Source organism: Nerophis lumbriciformis, linkage group LG01 (assembly GCF_033978685.3).
Source record: "Nerophis lumbriciformis linkage group LG01, RoL_Nlum_v2.1, whole genome shotgun sequence".
NCBI lineage: Eukaryota > Metazoa > Chordata > Actinopteri > Syngnathiformes > Syngnathidae > Nerophis > Nerophis lumbriciformis.
The window spans coordinates 72,331,225-72,358,329 of record NC_084548.2 but is presented as its reverse complement, the minus strand read 5'-3'; the positions used below and the strand labels follow the sequence as shown (position 1 = coordinate 72,358,329).

At 39.6% G+C, this 27,105-nt stretch overlaps 1 protein-coding gene across 1 annotated transcript in view; it reads left to right on the top strand.

Annotated features, from left to right (window-relative positions):
• cs (citrate synthase) overlaps positions 1 to 27,105 on the top strand; it is a 56,411-nt gene that overhangs the window by 22,431 nt on the left and 6,875 nt on the right. Inside the window, exons 2-10 of the mRNA XM_061925499.1 lie at positions 2,053 to 2,103; positions 2,308 to 2,415; positions 9,155 to 9,220; positions 13,722 to 13,853; positions 14,141 to 14,329; positions 18,789 to 18,988; positions 24,288 to 24,417; positions 24,499 to 24,600; positions 24,675 to 24,884. Coding sequence (XP_061781483.1) covers positions 2,053 to 2,103; positions 2,308 to 2,415; positions 9,155 to 9,220; positions 13,722 to 13,853; positions 14,141 to 14,329; positions 18,789 to 18,988; positions 24,288 to 24,417; positions 24,499 to 24,600; positions 24,675 to 24,884 — 1,188 coding nt within the window. The remainder of the gene's footprint in view (positions 1 to 2,052; positions 2,104 to 2,307; positions 2,416 to 9,154; positions 9,221 to 13,721; positions 13,854 to 14,140; positions 14,330 to 18,788; positions 18,989 to 24,287; positions 24,418 to 24,498; positions 24,601 to 24,674; positions 24,885 to 27,105) is intronic.

The following is a 27,105-nucleotide window of genomic DNA, read 5'->3' as shown; positions in this document are numbered from 1 at the left end:
AATTAATTACATATTACAAAACTGCTGTATATACTAATTCACAGATGTTTTATTATAAAAAGGTCAGTAAATGATGTATATATTTGTAAACGCTATGAAGTGGGAAATGGGTAGGATTACATAAGCTTTACTTCTTCATACTCCTGTAAAGTGAAATGATATGGAACTGTGATGTATTATACTGTAAGTGTGTTCATGTTCCAAATAAACTAAAGAAATAAAGAAAGCACTAGTTTATTAGACCGACTTGCAAACTTTGTCGTGGTGTAGGCTACAAGATAACGTTAACGTTATCAGACATATACAAAAAGGCTCACGTTACCGTTAGCCGCTGACTATGCTTAGGTAACGTTAGTCTAGCTAACATTACTGCAGTCCTGGTTGACATAAGAGGTAACGTTACTACAAGTGAGCAGATATGGAAATTAACCGGCAACAGCTAGCGTTAGTTGCCGCTTGTTTTTTTTGGTGAAATAAAGCCATGCCTTGGAGCGCTTTTCCCGGTCCATTTTTTTCCTGCTTTCCCCATCTGCGCCTAATGACTGAGCTACGTGACGTCATTTCTTGTGATGTCCCACAGGGCATTTCTTGTTGGGACGGGATTCGTTCCCAGGGATTCGAATAAAGAACCAACTCTTTTTCTTTACTATAGTGGTCTCGATAACGGGTACCGGTTCTCAAAAAGGGATTTGAGTCCGAGGACTCTGTTCTTTTCTTATCGAACAACCGGGAAAACCGGTTTCGAGCATCATCCCTAAGTACAAGTGGTAGAAAATTAATTATTAATCTACTTGTTCATTTACTGTTAATATCTACTTACTTTCTCTTTTAACATGTTCTATCTACACTTTTGTTAAAATGTAATAATCACTTATTCTTCTGTTTGGATCCTTTACATTAGTTTTGGATGATACCACACATTTAGGTATGGATCCAATGCCAAGTCATTATAAGATCAGACATTGGTCATATTCAAAGTCCTCATGTGTCCAGGGACATATTTCCTGAGTTTATAAACATAATATACATTATTTTATGTTGTGATGCCAAAAATATCGATTGTAATCATAGTATCGACTAGATACGCTCCTGTACTTGGTATCATTACAGTGGATGTCAGGTATAGATCCACCCATGGCGGGTTTTTTTTACATTTTGACGCCGGTGAGCTACGGTGTGTAGTGAAGCATGTTTAGCTATTCCTCGTCCTGCAGTGATGAAACTTGTAAGAAACTTACTTTGTCGCCGTGGAGGCGAGGATTAGTGATTTAGAAGTAGCTACAACACTGCAGACTGCAGATGGACTTTACTCGCTAGCTAGCTAGCCATGTCTTAAAGCACCTCTTTCTGAGGGTGTTTCAGTGTTATAACTTCACCTTTATCTTTACTTTTTACACCAAAATGCGTCCATTCTCCCTTTTCTGTCTACACACTGTCTCTGCTTGTAAGTACTCTGTGTGTGCTGCCGAACATGCTCCTCTGCTCGTAAAACCAGCAATGACATGACGTGACGACGACGGAGAGGCGGGGGTTAGGGGACCGGTACTTTTTAGAGGCGGCATAGTACCGAATATGATTCATTAGTATCGCGGTGCTATACTAATACCGGTGTACCGTACAACCCTAGTCAATTCTTATCAAAATGAAAAAAATGTTGGGATTTTTTACCAACAGCTCACAATTTAAATGAGAGGTCAGCCTCCAATGGGAACACTTAGTGTCTACTCAAAGGCGGTTCACTTTAATAGAGATGATATATTAATGAGCTCTGTGCGCCCGTAAAAGTAAAATGGTGATTAATTCAAATATTCAAATGCTTTATTAATTGTTGTATTGATTTGCTGTGTAAGTGGTCGTCTGCGATTGATTGGAAACAGATGGACTCTTGACTGTAAATCTGCTTTAATGTTTACGCTTGCCGAACGTTGAAAACTATCTTTTCTCCCAAAGAAGTGATCATTGTAATTAAAGGGTTTAAACAGACTTATGTAACAATATAGAAGAGCACGTCATAAATCCTAACATGCATTTATTATTCTTTCTGTGTCATAGAGCGCAACCTTCTTCATCACGGCTGCCAGAAACACCAGCGCCTCCACAACGGTAAGTTCTCAACAACAACAAAGGCCTACCAAACCGAACGTGCGGACCTTTTTGTGGACTCACCGATCAATACTTGAGTCAAATGTTTACTTAGTTTGTTTAATGAACCTCTGGTCCTATTGAAGCAGTGTTCTATTTTTGGTGTACAGTTGAATTGTGGCTCGTATTTCTTCTTTATATGTATTTTTTGTGTTCTTTGTACAGAATCTGAAGGATGTTCTGTCCGACCTCGTCCCTAAAGAACAGAGCAGGATCAAGAACTTTAAACAGCAGTATGGCAAAACCAACATAGGGCAGGTTACTGTGGACATGGTGAGTAAACCTTAAACCCTGACTATACAGTACTTCCTTCATGTTCATCAGGGGTGCTCACACTTTTTCTGCAGGTGAGCTACTTTTCAATTGATCAAGTCGTGGGGATCTACCTCATTCATATATATCATTTATATTTACTTATTTATGAAATATATGTTTTTGTTAACAAGTTAAAGGTGTTTAATGATAATACAAGCATGTTTAACACATATAGTTAATATTGTTAATACATTAAAGGTGTTTAATGATAATACAAGTATGTTTAATACATATAGTTAATATTGTTTATTAGCCTTTATTTAACCAGGTAAAATCCCATTGAGATCAAAGATCTCTTTTCCAAGGGAGACCTGGCCAAGAGGGCAGCAGCAAGGTTACATTAAAAACAGTAAACAAATACATAAAACATCACATTTACAACATTAAAACTTGCTCACATGACACATGTGCATACAGACAAGGTAGACTGCAATCCTTTCACAGAAGCTTTAAACTCATTCAACGTAACTAGGGTTTGAAGTTTAATGTTCGATTGTAGGTTATTCCAAGCCTTCGGTGCTGAAAACCTAAATGCTTTCTTGCCCAGTTCAGTTCTTACTTTGTGGACGACAAATTGCAGAACATTCATTGAACGAAGATTGTGACTTCCTTGTTTCTTTGTTAAAAGACAAGACTTGTTAACAAGTTAAAGGTGTTTAAAGATAAAACAAGCATGTTTAACACATATAGTTAATATTGTTAACAAGTTAAAGGTGGTTAAAAATAATACAAGCATGTTTAACACAAATAGTTAATATTGTTAACAACTTAAAGGTGGTTAAAGATAAAACAAGCATGTTTAACACATATAGTTAATATTGTTAACAACTTAAAGGTGGTTAAAGATAATACAAGCATGTTTAACACATATAGTTAATATTGTTAACAAGTTAAAGGTGGTTAAAGATAATACAAGCATGTTTAACACATATAGATTCCTTTCTTTCATGAAGACAATAATATAAGTTGGTGTATTACCTGATTCTGATGACTTGCATTGATAGGAATCAGACAGTAGTGATGATAACGTCCGCATTTTCGAATGGAGGAGAAAAAAAGTCCTCCTTTCTGTCCAATACCACATGAAAGTGGTTGGTTTTTGGCATCTTATTTGTCCATCTTCCGTACTCCTTTGTATACACTTTACAAGAAATACATTGTCGGCAAACTCCGTAGCTTGCTAGCTTGTGCACGCCAGCTTTCTGAGACTCTTATTTTGGTAGCGCAGCCAGGATGAAGCAGAGCTTTTATTGTGCAACTGTGCAGTCGGTCTTTGGAGTTTTGACGACAGGTACGGCGCCAGAGTCTGTTGAAATAAAGTGTTTCTCGCCTTCCAGTCGGTAATTTTAATGAGCTGGCAGCAGCCAGCGTCATCTCAGAAGACCTTCGGGTGCCGTGAATGTCAATCAAGTGACGAAAGTGACGTCATAGTGAAGATTTATGATCGCTCATTTTTAGGACTATTTTTTTAATGCCTGGCTGGTGATCGACTGACACACCCTCCGAGATCGACCGGTAGATCGCAATCGACGTAATGAGCACCCCTGATGATCATCATAAGAAACAAGTCTCAAATTTTAACTATTTTAACTTTTTCTGCAGTGGGGGTGGAAGCTCAGGTGGGCCACAGGAGGATAGATAGCTTGTAGTAGTCCATAAATAAAGCACTGCCATTTTACTAATCTCAATGCTATTACTTGGTATAATTAAGTAATGTAGTTCATTTTATTTGTGCACAATAAATATCAGGCCGATAGGAGGAACTATGACACAGTGAAAGAGGTTTTTTTTTTTTCTCCATTTAAAACACTCCTTGCCAAATCCCTCCTCCATGCCAAGACCCCTTCGACTGCATCTCCACCCCGTCAGCCATGTTGTAGTTTTTAGCGCTTCCATATAAAGTCTACTGACAGATTGTAGGCCTCTTTGAACATGCACTTTATGAGTTACACTTTACATCAGGCGAGCTACTTTTCAATTGACGAAGTGGAGGGGATCTACCCATACTTGCCAACCCTCCCGGATTTTCCGGGAGACTCCCGAAATTCAGCGCCTCTCCCGAAAACCTCCCGGGACAAATTTTCTCCCGAAATTCAGGCACACAATATAAACAAGCATACCTGCCCAATCACGTTATAACTGTAGAATGATCGAGGGCGAGTTCTTGGTTTCTTATGTGGGTTTATTGTTAGGCAGTTTCATTAACGTCCTCCCAGACCCAGCGCAGCAACAACACACAACAACAGCATTTCGTCTACCATAAAGCAGTTCGTCTGCCGTAAACAGCAATGTTGTGACACTCTTAAACAGGAGAATACTGCCATCTAGTGCATTTGATGAAAGCACTTTTTGCGTGCCACAAAGCAATGCATCATCAGTGAGGGCGTTCAGCATGGTTAGAAAAATAGTGACAAATAGAACAAGGATGGACAATTCAACCCTTAACTCAACAATGAGTAGATGAGTGTTGTGTGTGTATATGTGTAAATAAATGAAGACTGAAATTAAAGTATTTCTTATATATATATGTATATATGTATATATAAAATACTTGACTTGGTGAATCCTAGCTGTGAATATACTCCTCCCCTCTTAACCACGCCCCCCGCCCCCACCTCCCGAAATCGGAGGTCTCAAGGTTGGCAAGTATGGATCTACCTCATTCATGTATATCATTTATATTTATGAAAGAGAGGTTTTTGTTAACGAGTTAAATGTGTTTAATGATAATACAAGCATGTTTAACAATATAGATTCATTTTATTCATGAAGACAAGAATATAAGTTGGTATGATTGTGATGACTTGCATTGATTGGAATCAGACAGTAATGATGATAACGTCCACATATTCAAATGGAGGAGAAAAAAAGTCCTCCTTTCTGTCCAATACCACATGAAAGTGGTTGGGTCTTGGCATCTTATTTGTCCAGCTTCCATACTCCTTTTTATACACTTTACAAGGAATACATTGGCGGCAAACTCCGTAGCTCGCTAGCTTGTGCACGCCAGCTTTCTGAGACTCTTATTTTGTTAGCGCAGGCAGGACGGAGCAGCGGTTTTATTGTGAAGACAGGAACTGTGCAGTCGGTCTTTAGAGTTTTGACGGCAGATAATAAATGTTTCTCGTTCCTGTCGGTCATTTTTTCTTAATGATCTGGCAGCAGCTGGCCTCATCGCACAAGACCCTCGGGTGCCGTGAATGTCAATCAAGTGACCTTTTGGTGATAATTGCTCATTTTTGGGTCTATTTTTTTAATGGACTGACACACCATCCGCGATCGACTTAATGCACCCGCATTTTATAAATGAAAAGTTGTATAGGTGAGAGGAGGTGTCTAGATATGTTAGAGCTCACGTGTGATTTGATTGAAACTTTTATTAGTAGATTGCACAGTACAGTACATATTCTGTACAATTGACCACTAAATGGTAACACCCGGATACGTTTTTCAACTTGTTTAAGTCGGGCTCCACGTTAATCAATTCATGGTACAAATATATACTATTAGCATAATACAGTCATCACACAAGTTAATCATCAGAGTGTATACATTGAATTATTTACATTGTTGGGGGGGGGGGGGGGGTTAGGTTGGGTTGCTATCAGCACTTCAGTCATCAACAATTATATCATCTGAGAAATGGACATTGTAACAGTGTAGGTCTCACTTCGTAGGATATGTACAGCGAGCAGTGAACATAGTTTGCTCAGAAAGCATAAGAACAAGTATACACATTTGATTATTTACAATCCGGGGAGGTGGGATGTGGTGGGGGCAGGGGGTTAGGTTAGGGTTGTAGCTGCCTGGAGGTGTTCTTTTAGTGCGGTTTTGAAGGAGGGTAGAGATGCACTTTCTTTTACACCTGTTGGGAGTGCATTCCATATTGATGTGGCATAGAAGGAGAATGAGGTAAAACCTTTGTTAGATCGGAATCTGGGTTTGACGTGGTTTGTGGAGCTCCCCCTGGTGTTGTGGTTATGGCGGTCATTTAATAATAATAATAATAACTGGGATTTATATAGCGCTTTTCTAAGTACCCAAAGTCGCTTTACATGTAGAACCCATCATTCATTCACACCTGGCGGTCATTTACGTTATGGAAGTAGTTTGACATGTACTTCGGTATCAGGGAGGTGTAGCGAATTTTATAGACCAGGCTCAGTGCAAGTTGTTTTACTCTGTCCTCCACCCTCAGCCAGCCCACTTTGGAGAAGTGGGTAGGAGTGAGGTGTGATCTGGGGTGATGTGTTTTTTTATTATGTTGCTGTTTTATATTGTACTCTTTTGTATCAAATCAAACTGTATTTTATTAGCACGTTTCATACACAGGCAAGTGGTAAACACACAGTGCTTTGATTGATTGATTGAGAAGTTTATTGACATCCTAAAGAATTTAATCCATGTAATGCTTTAAAAAGGAAAATGGGTGGCACAAAAAGCCAAAAGGCTTGTTTCCATTCATCACATTTGATACATTCAATAATACAAGTTATATAACCTGTAACATGTATATTAAAAAAAATACGTTAAAATAATGGAAAAATTATGTACATATACACAGTATATGCTGTACACAATAACAAAACAAAACAAAACATGGCATGGCACTGTGGATTTGAGGAAAAACACCACGGTTGAGGCGTCCACACTGGAGAATAAAGTATAGCCATCTAAAAAACAGTATGAAACGTATGAATAGAAAAATATGTAAAAATAATATATAAATAATACATTAAGCTTAAAAAATGTTTTATTTATTTATTTATTGGGGGGAAAAGTCCACTGAGGAAATGTAACATAGTGTTGCTTATTTTGCCAGCACCAAGTAAACGTAATCCAGATTAGTCGTGACATGTTAACCTACTTAATCTGTCTGGACTGGCTTTATTGCCCATGTCAGGTATCAGTGGGGTCATCTTGCAAAGGACACGCACAAAGTGAGCCGCACTGACGCAACTTTCACTGTCGGAACACCAAGGACCCGTAAAAGCATTTAGAGCTTCGGGATAATTGGCAAACCGAAGACAAGACACTGAAAAAGCACTTGCTTAGTGTCATGATGAGTCACACAAGCACTGGCAAGAAATGTTGAGAAAGAAATCATCTCCGTTGTTGTCGTAACAGGAAGCGGTTTAGAACATGTTACGGGTCGCTCTACTCGGGCTTGTCAAGGGCAACAATTGTTTAGTTTCTTTGAAGCTATTTTATGTATTTATTTATAAAACAACTAGCTTAATCCTGATATATTGCATATATACACATCAGCAAAGTCTGATACATTACATTTATACACATCAGCAAAGTCTGATACATTACATTTATACACGTCAGCAAACATAACATGTACAAATATGATACCAACAATTATAACTAAGAAACAGTTAATGAAATAAATACTAGTAACACAGAAATGACAATGAACATTATTACACTACAAATGGAGCAAAAAAAATACCAATAGAAATAACATTATCAATTATAAATAATTGATAATGAATAATATTAATAATTACCTCCCTTCTCAACAATACAATCGCTACAAATGCAGCAATACATTAATGTAATGAACACTTTAATTACAAAAGAATCCAGGTGGAGTGGGGGAAGGGGAGCAGACTATATTTATTAACCTTGTACATTGTTATGGCAAAATAGCTCAAGCTTTAGCAGTGTGCTGTTATTTCTCCCCGGGCGAATGCTTTTGTCGGACAGGTAAAGTGATGTAGTAAACAAACTGACCAATCAGAGCTCTGACAAGTTGTGTCAAGTTCAAACACTGATGACATCTATTAAACAGACAAGAAGCAAGGAATCATGCAGAGACAGAGTTCAATTTTGCTCAATTGAGGAGAGACGTTTTTTTGGGCTGTACTCTAGTTACAGATCCAAACTACGCTCCTAAAGTCCAGCCCACGTGCTCCTCTATTTATTTGGGAGGTCCCTGGTTACATCACAGAAGCTGCTGCTGAAGGAGTTGGGGTAATTTCAGCAACCCCAGTTAGACACAATATATGACTATTCAAGAAATGCAAATGTGCTGACACTTGTGATATCGCCTTGTCTCTGCTCTGTCTGCATCACGGTACTCGATGTTCGGCCTTGGCAGTCAGCAGGCCGAGTCTGGACACAACACTGATACGAGACGACTTGCAATCTTTTGGATGGCCAGCTTTGCACAGATAGAAAAATACAACTTCAGCACAATTGATAATAACTATAGCAACGGCCCTTAAGCATAAGAGTTGTGTGATAATATATACATAATTAATTATTTTAACACGTTGCTGCTGACATGAAGCTAGGATTTTTGTGATGTGCACATCCAGGTCTGCGGGATGAGCAAGACTGTGTCGCTTACGCAAATAACGTGACGCAAGAATATACCAGGCTTTAGCTAGCTGGCAACAAGGGTGCTAATCGCTAGCTGGAAACGAGTATGCTAGTTGCTAGCTACCTTTTAAATGATAACATCAATATAATACAGTATAATTATTCATGTTTTTATTTATTTTTTAAAGTCTAATCAAACAAAAAATTTGCGACCGCACTGCAGTTCCTCTGCGGACTCCTAAGGGTTGCAGAACCCTGTTGAAGACCTCTGATGTAAAGAATTATGCCCTCATTTTTCAAATGACTGTCTCAGTACGACTGTAGAACTTCAGTGTATTAATGTTTTACTTTGTCTCTTGCACAGGTGTACGGAGGTATGAGGGGGATGAAGGGTCTTGTTTATGAGACTTCCGTGCTGGATCCTGACGAGGTCAGTATGCCGTATGATACGGTTTTACAACACTTTTGATATCCGCTTACCACACTAAAGAAATGTTATAAAGAACTTTTTGCAACTTCCAAAGTTGTACGTGTCAAAGGCAAATTAAACAATCAAATATAGCTTTAAAAAACACAAAAATAATAACGTGCAATATATTGCAACAGATCAAATGAATGTGTCTAATGGGTAGAAGGCCAGAAATGGAAAAACGTGGGAGTTAAGATGAATTTAAACGCTAGTATTTTCCTTTAGTGGAATTATGTTGCGTTCCAATTCCTAGTCGGAATTTCTACTGGAATGCCCCTCGAGGTCAAATTTTCAACATTCGAAAGTTGGAGCATTTTGGTCACAAAAATGGCTGCTCTGGATGTAAACGATGATATTCGCTTCTCCAATATCCATTATTAGCACTTCTGATCCGTTTTTGTCGCACTGAATCAGCCATATATATGATGTATTGTTAAACATTTGTACATGTGTTGCGCACGACCAGTCTTCCTCTCAGGGAATAATACACACTGGTCAATCCCAAGTTCTTTTGGATGACATATATGTTGCGTAAAAAGGACCCCAGAGACTGAATGGTACAATACCTAGTTTTACTAAAGCTTCAGGAGACCAGCCCTTACAATGCAACCATAGCATCAGCAAGCGAGGTCTAAATCCAAACAAAAAGAGTCAGCTTATGTAGAGCGAAAACAGCCCCCCTCGCCCTGAAATGAGTGCTGCTGCTTCTTCAAAACAGATAAGGAACTGGCCAAAACAGCTCTGTGAGCCGACAAACAGGAGCCCTTAAAGGGGAACATTATCACAATTTCAGAAGGGTTAAAACCATTAAAAAGCAGTTCCCAGTGGCTTATTTTATTTTTCGAAGTTTTTTTCAAAATTTTACCCATCACGCAATATCCCTAAAAAAAAGCTTCAAAGTGCCTGATTTTAACCATCGTTATAAACACCCGTCCATTTTCCTGTGACGTCACATAGTGATGCCAATACAAACAAACATGGCGGAAAGAACAGCAAGGTATAGCGACATTAGCTCGGATTCAGACTCGGATTTCAGCGGTTTAAGCGATTCAACAGATTACGCATGTATTGAAACGGATGGTTGTAGTGTGGAGGCAGGTAGCGAAAACGAAATTGAAGAAGAAACTGAAGCTATTGAGCCATATCGGTTTGAACCGTATGCAAGCGAAACCGACGAAAACGACGCGACAGCCAGCGACACGGGAGAAAGCGAGGACGAATTCGGCGATAGCCTTCTAACCAACGATTGGTATGTGTTTGTTTGGCATTAAAGGAAACTATGAACTAGGTTTACAGCATATGAAATACATTTGGCAACAACATGCACTTTGAGAGTGCAGACAGCCCATTTCAGGCGCGCTAAAAACATATATTTTTCCACGATTTCAGCACTCAGGTTAACCATACCTAAATAGACACAAAATGCTGCATTACACAAGACTACCCGAATGTACTCGAATGATTGAAAAAAATAAATGTTTTTAAGCTAAATTATTGGTAAACACAGTTTATGTATAATAATTTACGTAAAACCGCGAGTAATGAATAAAGTTTTCATCAATTAATATATTCTGTAGACATACCCTCATCCGCTCTCTTTTCCTGAAAGCTGATCTGTCCAGTTTTGGAGTTGATGTCAGCATCTGCTTTGAGTGTCGCAGGATATCCACACATTTTTGCCATCTCTGTCGTAGCATAGCTTTCGTCGGTAAAGTGTGCGGAACAAACGACTGACCATTTCGTCGGCTTTCCCCACAGCCTCGTATTTTGAACAAATTTCGTCCAATTTCTTGCCACTTTCACATCTTTGGGCCACTGGTGCAAGTTGAATCTGTCCCTGTTCGTGTTGTTACACCCTCCGACAACACACCGACGAAAGTGAGAAAATGGCGGATTGCTTCCCGATGTGACGTCACGTATAATATAATTGAAAGGCGTTTAATTCGCCAAAATTCACCCCTTTAGAGTTCGGAAATCGGTTAAAAAAAATATATGTTCTTTTTTCTGCAACATCAAGGTATATATTGACGCTTACATAGGTCTGGTGATGATGTTCCCCTTTAAGACAAAACAAAGAGTTTACTAGCGGACATGAGATAAAAGCAAGGAGGTCACGAGAAGACACACTACATGGGAAAATACTAGCTGATTTAAACATGACTATGGACCAAAAAAGAACACTTAAAAATATCTCATTCTCACACATGGTAAAGTTACTGTAGCGTAAACTAAATGTATTTAATGTTTCATATGTTCTACATGGCTGGCAATAGCCTATGTGTTTCTTCTTCACACCACCATCTTTGAAGGTTGCTGAAGCAGTCAATTTTTGTCATAAATGGTTTATAATCAGACGAGTCAAGCACAAAAATGGCTTTTGTGGATGTGGCTATCTTGATTTCCAACTTCATAACTGGAACGCTCACAAATCGGCTGTGACGTCATTCCCAGCTCTGACTTCCAATTTCCGACGTAAATGGAGCTCACCATTACAGGCTGGATTCTTACCATTTTGACCTACAACAAGGAAGATTAATTTAAACAATATTTTAAAGACTCATATGCAGTAGGGATGTCCCGATCCAGGTTTTTGCACTTCCGATCCGATACCGATATTGTTTTTGCATTTCCGAACCGATACTGACCGATACTGGCCTGTCCGAGCATGTATTAAAGTTTAAAGTTATTTTGCCTACTTAGTTGTCAGAATCATGTTGAAAAGGGTTTGAGTACTCTTGATAACAACTAGCCAGCTGAATTAGGGGAGTTTGAATAATACACAATGGTTGGTAACAAGAAACTGACCTGTTTATTCAAGGATAAACACAAAATAGACAAAATTATACATGACACACAGAAATGGCATCATTGAAACTAGGGCTGGGCGATATGGCCTTTTTTTAATATTGCGATATTTTAAGGCCATAATGCGATACACGATATATATCTCGATATTTTGCCTTAGGCTTGAATGAACACTTGATGCATTTAATCACAGCAGTATGATGATTCTGTGTTTTGATTGATTGATTGAGACTTTTATTAGTAGGTTGCACAGTGAAGTACATATTCCGTACAATTGACCACTAAATGGTAACACCCCAATAAGTTTTTCAACTTAAATTGATTCATGATACAGATATATACTATCAGATATATACTATCATCATAATACAGTCATCACACAAGATAATCACATTGAATTATTTACATTATTTATAATCCAGGGTGTGGAGGAGGGCGTCGAATGTAAGTGTCAAAAAGACAGCCAAAAGAGTTTGATATGAGAATAAATCTAAAGTTAAAATATAGGGTAGAAATGCACCCATTTGCAGGAAATGTAGTCTTGATTTTCAACATTTTCTTTCAAGTATTGCATGTCTACATTAAAACAGTCTTCTTCATACTGCATTAATATATGCTACTTTTAAACTTTCATGCAGAGAAGGAAATCACAACTAAAAAAAAAATTTTTCATACGGTGTTGATCTGGAAATTTTTGCCTCGGCATTTTGATGGTGTGGACGTGTGGCACCGAATGGAGATAAGCATCTGGACAGACGTTATAATATTTGAACGATGATGACGAAAACTGTTTTCTCTGTCGTGTCCGTGTGTCGAAAATTGTTATGCGCTTATTTTTTTATTTGATTTTGTGCGTGGCATATAATTGCTATGCGTAGTGGACGCTTGAGCAGTTTGCAATTGCACAGGCGTGCACCTTAGGGGGAACGTTGGTCACACGGCTGCGCTAGCATCACAGCTAACGTTAGCCATGCTGCTACCTCTCTGCTCGGGGAGGACGTATACGTATGTGACGTATGACGTGACAGTATGTGACGTGTGTAAGAAGGTGCGCTTGCTGTCTGTGAGAGGGAGACACAGGAAAGAGTGAGAAGAGCCTGTAGTGCAATGCTAGCAGCTAAAAGCAACTGCGTGAGAATTCACAGACCTGTGGATGTGTTGAAGGTGTGCTGGAAAATGCAGAACGGAAATTAGGGATCAGCAGAAAAGTGGAATGTATTATTTAAATAGGTGCTTTGGAAAAAACAGACCGGAGTTTTTTTTAAACTGGATCTGGATCGGCATTTTCCCATGCCTTGCTGATACGCAATTTTTGGCAAATATCGGCAGCCGATCCGATCCAAATATCGGATCGGGACATCCCTAATATGCAGTCATGCTGACCCAGGGCATCAATGTGACACTTTACCGTGTTCCTCACCCCGACGCATGAGTCACAAGTAAACAGAAAAGGTGCTGACCTGTGTTTTTGTATTATTTACTTAAGGAGAATACAGACGTTTAGCCGTAGCAAAACAGTCCGTTGCTAGAATAATTTACCCGTTAAGCGAGATCTACAACCATGCATCAGGATTTTTAGGGGAAGAATGCAAGAAAAATAGAAAGTGGTCACAAGGCATCACATGAACAACTCCCTGTCTGTATATTTCCCTCGCAGGGCATCCGTTTCAGAGGCTACAGCATCCCAGAGTGTCAGAAGTTGCTCCCCAAAGCTGCCGGGGGTGAAGAGCCGCTGCCCGAGGGCCTCTTCTGGCTGCTGGTCACGGGACAGGTGCCCACCGAGGAGCAGGTAAGCTGTGGAGCACAGAAAAACTTTCCATGATGTTCTGGAAATGTTCTATTTGCAGTCAATCAGCTGAATCAGTATAATTATGTAACCTAGGTTTATTACAGCGTGGAAAGTTCATTTTATTGGTCTTATCTCTCAAGATATGGGAAGAATTAGACTGACCAGCCTTCACCTTCAGTGACTGAGCTTCTGGAAGGAAAAACAAGCGTGTTGTTTTATAGTGTAACGAGTTGAATGTACACAAGCCAGACGTGTCCAAAGTGTGCATGTTCATGTCTGTGTGCCAGGTCAACTGGGTGTCCAAAGAGTGGGCTAAAAGAGCGGCGCTCCCCTCGCACGTGGTCACCATGCTGGACAACTTCCCCACCAACCTGCACCCCATGTCTCAGTTCAGCGCCGCCATCACGGCACTCAACAGTGAGAGCAGCTTTGCACGCGCCTACTCGGAGGGCGTGCACAAGTCCAAGTACTGGGAGGTGAGCAGCACATTCACACAAACAATAAAAGTCCATGGCAAATCATCAAGTGGTGCTATAAATTTAACCAATCCAAAGTCCGAAATAGTCAATTCTCTATTAGCAGTGGTTCTCAAAGTTTTTTCAGCTAAATCAAATCAAATCAAATCAACTTTATTTATAAAGCACATTTAAAATTTACCACAGGGGTAGCCAAAGTGCTGTACAATGGGCAGGTTAAAAGATAAAACGAGTACCGAGCAAACACAACACAAACCGAACACGATAAAAAATAAATAAATAAAAATAGAATAAATAAAAACATAAAAACAGGTTCACAGCAGGTGTATTATGGGGCGCCATTGCAGGATGGATATCAATCAGTGTTAAAAGCCATGTTTTTAAGAGAGATTTAAAAACAGGAAGGGAGGAGGCTTGTCTAACACTCAGAGGTAGGTCGTTCCAGAGCTTTTGGAGCAGCAACGGCGAAAGCTCTGTCACCTCTAAGCTTCAGCCTTGTGTCAGGGACCGTCAACAGCAGCTGATCGGCTGATCTTAAGGATCGGGTGGGGCAGTAAGGCTGAAGGAGGTCAGAGAGATAGGTTGGCGCGAGGTTGTTTAGACATTTAAAAACAAATAAAAGGAGTTTAAAATTGATTCGATAACGCACAGGGAGCCAGTGAAGGGACACTAGTACCATCTTAGAAAAAACTTGGGTCTCCAAATACCACCGTAATGACCAACATTAAACTACAGTGGCATAGTGGGCCCAAATATTCATTAAAACTAGAGATGTCCGATCATATCGGCCGATAAATGCTTTAAAATGTAATATCGAAAATTATCGGTATCGGTTTCAACCTCTCGATTTTCCCGGGAGACTCCCGAATTTCAGTGCCCCTCCCGACCATTCTCCCGATTTCCACCCGGACAACAATATTGGGGGCGTGCCTTAAAGGCACTGCCTTTAGCGTCCTCTACAACCTGTCGTCACGTCCGCTTTTCCTCCATACAAACAGCGTGCCGGCCCAGTCACATGATATATGGGGCTTTTATACACACACGTAAGTGAATGCAAAGCATACTTGGGCAACAGCCATACAGGTCACACTGAGAGTGGCCGTATAAACAAGTTTACCACTGTTACAAACATGCGCCACACTGTGAACCCACACCAAACAAGCCAGGACGCTACAATATACACCCCCCCATCTCCCGAATTGGGAGTTCTCAATGTTGGCAAGTATGCTCTAGTATACTCTGGACTGAAGCTGTGTGCCTTCATTGTTTTTGTAGCTGTTGTTTTGAGGCATGTTTAAAAAAAAAATACAAATAATGCACTTTGTGAAAGTCAAAGTATAGTATTTCCCATAGTTGTAGTGGGTATCAGGATTATCTCAGGGAGAGCATGTCCCAAATTCCAAGCTGCTGTTTTGAGGCATGTTAAAAAAAAAGAATGCACTTTGTGACTTCAATAATAAATATGGCAGTGCCATGTTGGCACTTTTTTCCATAACTGGAGTTGAAGTTGTTCTCTTATTTTGGAAAACCTTGTTTTTGATTGATTGATTGAAACTTGTATTAGTAGATTGCACAGTAGAGTACATATTCCGTACAATTGACCACTAAATGGTAACACCCCAATAAGTTTTTCAACTTGTTTAAGTCGGGGTCCACGTTAATCAATTCATGGTAAAGTTACATTGTTTAATGCATCCAGCCGGGCATCACAACAAAATTAGGCATAATAATGTGTTAATTCCACGACTGTATATATTGGTTTCGGTTGATATCGGTAATTAAGAGTTGGACAATATCGAGATATCGGCAAAAAAGCCATTATCGGACATCTCTAAGGCTGCAGCTAACGATTATTTTTCTATCGATTAATCTATAGATTATTTTTTCGATTAATCGGTTAATCTATAGATTATTTTTTTCGATTAATCTATAGATTATTTTTCCTTTTACCGATTATTTTTTTTATTTAAAATGAAGATGAAAAAATAAATGTAGGCCAGTTTTTTCAAACGGCATGACTTTTATTTACAAAAAAAAAAAAAGTATGGCCGATCAGTCAACATTGACAACAACATGACAAAATATTCTGTAACAATGTGAACATTTAAAACTTAACATTTAACAAAATTAAAAGTAGCTTATTTGCTTTTTAATGTGCAAATATAAAAGTAAACATCCAGTGTAAATCTTAATATTCTGCAATAGTATAAACCTATCTATCTTTAAGGACAAAACACCACAATATTAACATGCTGTAAAAAATCAATCAATTATCAATCCCATAATTTACAATTATTAATTAGGCTATCAAACTCTTAACCATTAAACAAGTGCCAGAACATGGACACATCTTTTACCTTTAAGTTAAAACAGATTTTAAATAAATTGTCTCAACATAAATGCACCAAGATACATATAAAATACATTTAAACCCAGAAACACAATAGATAAATGCACCAGAAAACCCAATATGCAAATACATAAATACCTAACCCTAACCACCTATTTAGATACATATTTAAAATCCATATTCAATATAAATATATTATTAATTTAGCAGTGAAACACTCAATCTTAAACGCTGTCTACTAGTAGAAAAATGCCCCTTTTTCTATGCCCTCACCAGCAGCCAATGATCCAACACAGTTAAATCCAACACTTTAAGTTGAGCGACTTCACCCTCCTGATGAAGCAAACTGCTCCAACATTTATCAAACTAAGCAAAGAATATCAACACTTCCTTACTAAACAACAGTTACATAAAACACCGTGTGTATTTAGCCTCCAGACTAAGCACGCTACATGCACACAACTCCCCCGCACCCCCCATCTCACCAGCGCAACAGGTGCGCCACACCCACAAAGAGAACTAAAGTGCAATCTTACCGGCTGTCCGTTCAGCTTTTGGTTTTGGTACACTTTTGGCACAACTCTGGGTTATCTGTAATGAACTAAACATTTTTCCACTCTGCGCTGGCGTCTTTTGTCCTCCTTGATTTGACACAGCTGACTAATTACCGGGCTCGCGCACCAGCAGATGAGACGGGAGTGCGCCGCGTTATACCTGCGCGTCAACGTAAACTGATCGGCTCTGATCATATAAGCCAACTGGCCGAAATAATGCCGAATTATATACATTTCCTGGGGTTGCCTAGGTGAATAGGGATGCGGATGTGCTCTAAGATCAAATATTATTTTATTAAGTGGGGTTTGGCTGGTTGCTAAGCAGCCACGGTTGCGAGCTCGCACGTCAGCTGACGAGACAGCTGTTCGCCGCTACAACATTATAAGACCGTTTATTGAAATACTCCCACACTTTTGACGGCTTTGCGCTCCGCCATGACGGTAGTGTGACGTAAATATGCGACGCGTCGACGCACAAAAACGGCGTCGACGTATTTACGTAACGTCGTTTCAGCCTTAGACATCTCTAATTAAAACCAAGGTAGAGGTTTTATTTAACAAGTACATTTAATATTGTTGCCACTGTAACAATACACACAGTAACAGTAACGCTGTGTTTGGATATAGGAAACTAAAACACTGTACTTTAATCAAGTGGTTCTTTGGCATACCACTAGATGGAGCCAGTGTACCGCTCGTGGCAGAGTTGTGTATAGAGTACGGACAACTGCTTTCAAGCGGTCTCCTCAATGATTGGTCAAAAGACACTCACGTGACTACAGGGCGCCATGTGTAAACACATTACAGAACGTAAATGAAGTATTGACGGTTTTTGAATGCATTTTAAAGTTAAAGTCCCAACGATTATCCTCTGCATTTAACCCATCCCCATGTTCACCCCCTGGGAGGTGAGGGGAGCAGCAGCGGTGGCCGCGCACGGGAATCATTTTTGGTGATTTAATCCCCAATTCCAACCCTTGATGCTGAGTGACTATCAGGGAGTCAATAGGTCCCATTTTTATAGTCTTTGGTATGACTCGGCCGGGGTTGGAACTCACGACCTTCCAGTCTCGGGGTGGACACTCTCACCACAAGGCCACTGAGCAGATTAAAGTGATTTAGACGTAGAATTGATTGCTCCCATTAGCTGCATTGCTAGCCACCAAGAACGGGCCGATTCTTAAATGTTAGAATGCAGAAGAAAAATAAACATTTTGTCTTGTCTCTCATGATTGCGAACAATGGGTAATATTCCCCCCAAAAAGTGCAGTTCCCCTTTAGAGTGTATCCAGAGCAAGATACTGACCACTGACCATACTCCAGATTCAGCTACTGCCTTCTTGTGCAGGTAAATCAAAACTACTTCAGCATGTTGCCCACAGCCACAACGGTTTTTTGCCCCACTGCTCATCAGACCCCAGTGGTTATTTTCTTCTGAAGACCACGCACCCAGTGACTCTAGGAGGCTTATTTAATTAACTGAGGTGTTTATTTGGAGCTTTTACAGCATTGCAGTCCTCACAACTCTTTCCTTGCTTCTGGTCTTTTTTTTCAGTTCGTCTACGAGGACTCCATGGACTTGATTGCCAAGCTGCCCTGCATCGCCGCCAAGATTTATCGCAACCTGTATCGCGAAGGCAGCAGCATCGGAGCCATCGACTCCAACCTGGACTGGTCCCACAACTTCACCAACATGCTGGGTTACAGCGACGCCCAGTTCACTGAGCTCATGAGACTCTACCTCACCATCCACAGGTAACATTCGGGTGTGAGAGCAGGGCCTTTAATGGTATTTGGGGCGCCCCCTAATGGGTGTGTTGAAAATACCAGCATGTAAAATACCTACGGACAATTACTTGTCAAGTCCTGCCCTTTTCGCTTGATTGTAACCATTCTTGCTCAAATTGTACACATGTCATACCTGCCAACTACTCCGGTTTTCCCGTAATTAGTACGGTTTTCATCAACCTATTCCGGGTTACGGTTGCAGTGATAAAAAAAATACGGTTTTTCATTAATTAAAAAAAAAAATTTTTTTTTAAGTTTTATTCACGAAATCGCGTAACAACAATGACAATCGACACTGCTTCCCGTAACTTCCTATCGAGCCATTCCGAATGCCATGCGCGAGGCTATTTATAGCACCGCTGCCAAGCACGAGGCACCAGTTGCCATTGTTTCCAAACGAGCGAACGATCATGGAATCAGCCGGAGAAAAATCGCAAACGAGTCTTAAACCGAAAAGAAAACTGCAGTCATTCCGTGAAGAATATTCAAAAGTCTATCCGGGAATAATTATCCGTTCCAAAAAGGGTGAAAACTACGCGAATTGCACCTTGTGAAGACAAGATTTTTCGATCGGACACGGAGGAATTAGCGATGTAAAAGACCACGTTGGGACAAAAAAACACAAGTCTAATGCCGTTGCTAGCGATACAAGTGGAAAACTTTCAACATTTTTCGTCGCCCAAACAGATTCTTTGGATGTGATAAATGCCGAAGTTTTATTTATGATGCTATTGAATTACATTTTAATGAAGTAAACTTATCATAAAGTTACCATATCATTTTTGCAGTATGATCAATCTGATAGAATACATTTGGATTTTAGCCACAAAAAGGTAATGACACCAATGTTATCTATTGGAATTGTTTAGTACTGTTATACTGTTAAAAGTGTTTATACTATTTATGCTTTCAAGTCCAAGTTGAAGAAATCTTGTTAAATGTTGACTGCATAACTACCAAAATACAGAAGTGTGTCCTTAATATTTTTGCAGTGCTATTTCTGTTGAAAAGTTAAAATGATTACATTAGAGATGTGATGTGCCACTTTTCAAGTGTCTGATGGCTTAAATTAATTTTCATTAATTTTTCATATTTTGAAAGGCTTACAAAAAAACTACATTTGAATTGTAATTCCATGCTATTGACAGGACTATTAATTTTAATGAAGTTAGCTTACCATGTTTACAGTATGATAATTGTGATAGAAATGTGAATTTTAGGCACAGAATATTTTTTACAATTGAACAAGGCAGTAGATTATACAAGCTTGGACAGAAAGTTAATAATGACACCAATTTTTTTTTTAATGGAATTGTTTAGTACTGTTTTACCATTTGTTTACTGTAAAAAGTGTTTATACTGTTTATACTTTCAATTAACAAATTGAAGTCTTGTGAAAGGTTGACAGGATAACTGGCATTAACTGTCAAAATAATTTCAAACTATTGAAGTTAGCTTACAGAATAAACATGTCAATCAACCCATATGATTTTTGCTGTAATATTTTTGTTTTGAAAAGTCACTGTGACTGATAGAAAAGTGATGGTTTTAGCAACATTTTAACCTGTCTGAATGCTAATAATCATTTTTCGTCGGGCCCGAACCCCCCACCAGGACTTTGTCCTGGACCTACCGGGGCCTGCGGCCCCTGGACCCTGGCTACTAGGTTTTTCTGATTTCAAATGTTGGCAGGTATGACATGTGCTTTTCAGTCCCCTAAAGATGTGTGCCACATTTCATGGCGATTGAACCAAACACCCTAAAGTACACACTGTGTTTTGTTGAGCTGTGTGAGAAATTTGGACTCCATTTGAGTTTGGGTTTTAATAACCACATCACAATGGTGTGTATTTGTCAGAAAAATAACGCAGGTAGCATAGTAGAAGCCCATTTTTTTCACACATTCAGGAGTAGCAGAGTCACACTATGGGGTTCCTCGGTTGTCTAAACCCCTTTTTTCCATGCAATTTTTTTTTTTTTTTTTCAAATTACACTTTTAAAAAGATTTAATTATTGTTGCCACTTTATTTTATAAACCAGATGTGGCCACACTTTTTCTGCAGGCAAGCAACTTTTCAATTGATCAAGTCGAGGGGATCTACCTCATCTTCATATATATAAATTATATTTATTTATTTATGAAAGAGAGGTTTTTGTTAACAAGTTAAATGTGTTTAATGATAATAGAAGCATGTTTAACACATATAGATTAATTTATTTCATGAAGACAAGAATATAAATTGGTGTGTTACCTAGGGGTGTAACGGTACACAAAAATTTCGGTTTGGTACGTACCTCGGTTTAGAGGTCACGGTTCAGTTCATTTTCGGTACAGTAAGAAAACAACAAAATATACGTTTTTTGGTTATTTATTTACCAAATTTGTAAACAATGGCATTATCCTTTTAACATTGGGAACACTATAGTAATTCTGCCCACGTTAATCAACATTAAACTGCCTCAAGTTGTTGCTCAGATTAAATAAAATGACAAAACTTTTCTTCTACATATAAAAAGTGCAACATTAAACAGTTTCAAGTCAACTCATCATGCTTAATTTATTACAGCATTTGGGAAGCCTATAGTTGATTTTTATTATGTAAATGTTATATTTTTATCAACATGTGATAGCAGGGACCCTGCCATTCAAAACTAGGCTGCTGCATTACTAATAATTAATGTAACTATAGCAGAAAAATAATAAAAAGTTTATTTCAAGTAGCTAAATCCAAGAAGTGAAACTTGTATGTTATAGCATAAGAGGAAAATACCAAATTCAGTAACTAATAAAATTGTGAAAAAGTTGATTACAGGAAACCCTCATGTACCGTATCTGTTTATTGGTTGCAGGCCTGACTGTGATAAATGGATTTAAACAAAGTAGTAAATAATCATAAAAGGTATATTTTAACAGGTAGAGCATAAAAAACATGTTTACGACTTTCTAAATGAGTTAAGTAAATTAAGAGAGCACTCTAAACACGACATGACACCCACATAGTAACTTTTACACTCTGTTTAATCCAATACAGTCATGCTGTCTGAGGCTGAGCCAATCAGTGGCCATGAAACCCAACAAGTCATGTAGTGGCCAATAAAACTGTACACTGCTAAAACTGAAATCTAAGTAAGAATAAATGTCTCAAATAAGGGTGATATTTGCTTATTTTCTGTCTGGTAAGATAATTCTTCTCACTAAGCAGATTTTATGTTAGAGTGTTTTACTTGTTTTAAGTGTTTTGGTCCTAAATGATCTCAGTAAGATATTACAGCTTGTAGCTGAGATTTGATGACCTATATTGAGTAAAACATGCTTGAAACTAGAATATCAACTGTTGCAAAGCTGTGTCATCAACACTCACAAGTATAAAACTACTTTTTTAAAGTCATCATTTCTTACTTCAAGCATGAAAAAACAAATCATGATGCCGAGCGCATATCATTATGTCAAGATAATGGCACTAGCATTTACTTAATTTAAGAACATTTTTCAACATATTGAGCAAAAAGGTCTCTTTTTTTTTTTTTTTTCTACCAAGAAAAGTGCACTTGTTATTAGTGAGAATATACTTATTTTAAGGTATTTTTGGGTTCATTGAGGTTAGCTAATTTTACTTGTTTTGGAAAGTCTTGACAAGCCGAATTTTCTTGTTCTATTGGCAGATAATTTTGCTTAGTTCAAATAAAATACCCCTCATTTTTGTATTTTTTTTTCTTGTTTTTGAACACTGACTTTTTGCAGTGTACTATTGATACTTTTAGTTTATTAAGCCATTTTTCTGCTTGAAAATGCTTAATTTAGGCCAAAAATATGTGGAGGGTTTTTTGATCCATTGAGGTATGACTGTATTGTAAAAACTGTAAAAAAAATAAATCTTATTTAGTCTTTAATTGGTCTCATAAATGAATAACATTTGCAACATATTCTCATTTATTAGGATATTGCAACATGAGTGACAGAATACTATTAGTATTACCATCTTGTTCTTTTCTTGTTACTTACCGTATTTTCCGCACCATAAGGCGCCCTGGGTTAAAAGCCGCGCCTTCAATGAACGGCATATTTCAAAACTTTGTCCACCTATAAGCCGCCCGGTGTTGTAAGCCGCATCTAACTGCGCTAAAGGAATGTCAAAAAAACAGTCAGATAGGTCAGTCAAACTTTAATAATATATTAAAAACCAGCGTTCTAACAACTCTGTTCACTCCCAAAATGTACGCAAATGTGCAATCACAAACATACGTATATCAACATGGACAGAGCTGCGTGAAAAAAGCCACCCGGCCTCTTCGCGTAAACTTAAACTTACCTTAACCACTCGCTCATCTTTTCTTCATCCATCCCTTCGAGTTAGCTTTTATGATGACGCCGGCTGGAAAGGTCTCTTTTGGCAAGGTCTTCCTTTTGAATATCACCATGGGTGGAAGTTTCTGGCCATTAGCATGGCAAGCTAGAACCACAGTGAAGGATGACTTCTCATTCCCTGTGGTGCGAATATTCACCGTACGTGCTCCCGTTGTATCCAGTGCGGTTCACAGGAATATCAGTTGCTGTGAAATAGTAATCCGTGTGCGGATGGAGAGATTGCGTCTTTTCATGAACCGGATCCCTGACGCTTAGTAGGAGCCATTTTGTGGTCTTTACAGATGTAAACACACAAAGGAAATGAAACGTACGGTATATCCGCGCGCTTTTTCTTCTTCTACGCGGGCGGGTGGTTGCTTACAGTAGAAGAAGAAGCGCTTCCTGTTCTATGGGGGCGGGTGCTTACCTTGGCGGTTGCTTGCGTAGAAGAAGAAGCGCTTCCTGTTCTACCGGGAAAAAAGATGGCGGCTGTTTACCGAAGTTGCGAGATCGAAACTTTATGAAAATGAATCGTAATATTAATCCATATATAAAGCGCACCGGGTTAAAAGCCGCACTGTCAGCTTTTGAGTAAATTTGTGGTTTTTATGTGCGGCTAATAGTGCGGAAAATACGGTACATAAATTTGCTCCAATGTCACCATTTTTTTTCATGCGATTGTTGAATTGTATTTCTAGAATGTGCTGCCGACTTTGTTTTGCACCCTCGGGTGTGGCTAGATACTGCTTGGTCAGGAATTTTTAATGAAGCGATGAAGACGTATTAGCCCCTTTTACACAGTATTTTTGTTGCAAATGTTCCATTAGCATTATTAATAGCAAAAGCCTGAATGATTTACGCCCTCTGCTAGTGGTTTGCTATAGTGTCTTCAGGAACGCATTGTTTTGTGTCATGTGACAGTGACCACGAAGGAGGCAACGTCAGCGCCCACACCAGCCACTTGGTTGGCAGCGCCCTGTCAGACCCCTACTTGTCCTTCAGCGCCGCCATGAACGGCCTGGCCGGTCCTCTGCACGGTCTGGCGAACCAGGTGCGTCAATGAGTCTTGGCTCAAATACTGGGGGCGTTTGACTTTTTGCTTGTGATGACGTCGTGCGTTGACGTCTGCCAGGAGGTGCTGGTGTGGCTGACGGCCCTGCAGAAGGAGCTGGGAGGCGAGGTGTCGGACGAGCGCATGAGGGATTACATCTGGAACACGCTCAAGTCCGGAAGGGTAAAAAAGAAGAAAACAAAACGATGGTGTTTGATGACATTGGTTGAAACGTGACCCCCCCCTCTCCGTGTCAGGTGGTGCCGGGCTACGGCCACGCCGTCCTGAGGAAGACGGACCCTCGCTACACCTGCCAGCGTGAGTTCGCCCTGAAGCACCTGCCCAACGACCCCATGTTCAAGATGGTGGCCCAGCTCTACAAGATCGTGCCCGACGTGCTGCTGGAGCAGGGCAAAGCCAAGAACCCGTGGCCCAATGTGGACGCCCACAGTGGCGTGCTGCTGCAGGTGAGTCCTGGAACACCACACACTCACACTCACCTTGCTGTGGATCGTTCAATGACAGAAGCCTGCCATCTTACTCTACACGCTTTTACTTTTCATAACTCAAGTATTTGTCACAGAAAAAAAGAAAGTTTAAGAAGGAGAAAACGTGTCATTTTAATATTTTGTCAAAAAAAACAATGCGATTAAAAAATAAATTAATACAATGAGAAATCACTATTTTCACAGATTTTTTAAAGTGATTGATTTTTTTTTTTTAAAGAAAAGTGATAGGGAAAACTAATTACTAGTGAGTTTTTAGGGGAAAAAAACATAAATTGTGGCTTTATTTCATCTACAAAACACCACAAATGACTTTTGGGATTTAAAAAAGAAATTAAATGAAAATATTATTGTATGACAATCAATCAATCAATCTTTATTTATATAGCCCTAAATCACAAGTGTCTCAAAGGGCTGCACAAGCCACAACGACATCCTCGGTACAAAGCCCACATACGGGCAAGGAAAAACTCACCCCAGTGGGACGTCGATGTGAATGACTATGAGAAACCTTGGAGAGGACCGCATATGTGGGTAACCCCCCCCCTCTAGGGGAGACCGAAAGCAATGGATGTCGAGTGGGTCTGACATAATATTGTGAGAGTCCAGTCCATAGTGGATCCAACATAATAGTAAGAGTCCAGTCCATAGTGGGGCCAGCAGGACACCATCCCGAGCGGAGACGGGTCAGCAGCGTAGAGATGTTCCCAGCCGATGCACAGGCGAGCGGTCCACCCCGGGTCCCGACTCTGGACAGCCAGCACTTCATCCATGGCCACCGGACCTGTGCCCCCCCCCCCTCAAGGAAAAGGGGAGCAGAGGAGAAAAGAAAAGAAACGGCAGATCAACTGGTCCAACAGGGGGGCTATTTAAAGGCTAGAGTATACAAATGAGTTTTAAGATGGGACTTAAATGCTTCTACTGAGGTAGCATCTCTAATTGTTACCGGGAGGGCATTCCATAGTACTGGAGCCCCAATAGAAAACGCTCTATAGCCCGCAGACTTTTTTTGGGCTCTGGCAATCACTAATAAGCCGGAGTTCTTTGAACGCAGATTTCTTGCCGGGACATATGGTACAATACAATCGACAAGATAGGACGGAGCTAGACCGTGTAGTATTTTATACGTAAGTAGTAAAACCTTAAAGTCACTTCTTAAGTGCACAGGAAGCCAGTGCAGGTGAGCCAGTATAGGCGTAATATGATCAAACTTTCTTGTTCTTGTCAAAAGTCTAGCAGCCGCATTTTGTACCAACTGTAATTTTTTAATGCTAGACATAGGGAGACCCGAAAATAATACGTTACAGTAGTCGAGACGAGACGTAACGAACGCATGAATAATGATCTCAGCGTCGCTAGTGGATAAAATAGAACGAATTTTAGCGATATTACGGAGATGAAAGAAGGCCGTTTTAGTAACACTCTTAATGTGTGATTCAAACGAGAGAGTTGGGTCGAAGATAATACCCAGATTCTTTACTGATTCGCCTTGTGTAATTGTTTGGTTGTCAAATGTTAAGGTGGTATTATTAAATAAATGTCGGTGTTTAGCAGGACCGATAATCAGCATTTCCGTTTTCTTGGCGTTGAGTTGCAAGAAGTTAGCGGACATCCATTGTTTAATTTCATTAAGACACGCCTCCAGCTGACTACAATCCGGCGTGTTGGTCAGCCTTAGGGGCATGTAGAGTTGGGTGTCATCAGCATAGCAATGAAAGCTAACACCGTATTTGCGTATGATGTCGCCTAGCGGCAGCATGTAAATACTAAAGAGTGCAGGGCCAAGAACCGAACCCTGAGGAACTCCGCACGTTACCTTAACATAGTCAGAGGTCACATTATTATGGGAGACGCATTGCATCCTGTCAGTAAGATAAGAGTTAAACCACGACAAGGCTAAGTCTGACATACCAATACGTGTTTTGATACGCTCTAATAAAATATTATGATCGACGGTATCGAAAGCAGCGCTAAGATCAAGAAGCAGCAACATAGATGACGCATCAGAATCCATCGTCAGCAGTAGATCATTAGTCATTTTTGCGAGGGCTGTCTCCGTAGAGTGATTTGCCCTGAAACCGGATTGAAAAGGTTCACAGAGATTGTTAGACACTAAGTGTTCATTTAGCTGCTGTGCGACAATTTTTTCGAGGATTTTCGAAATAAAGGGAAGGTGGGACAC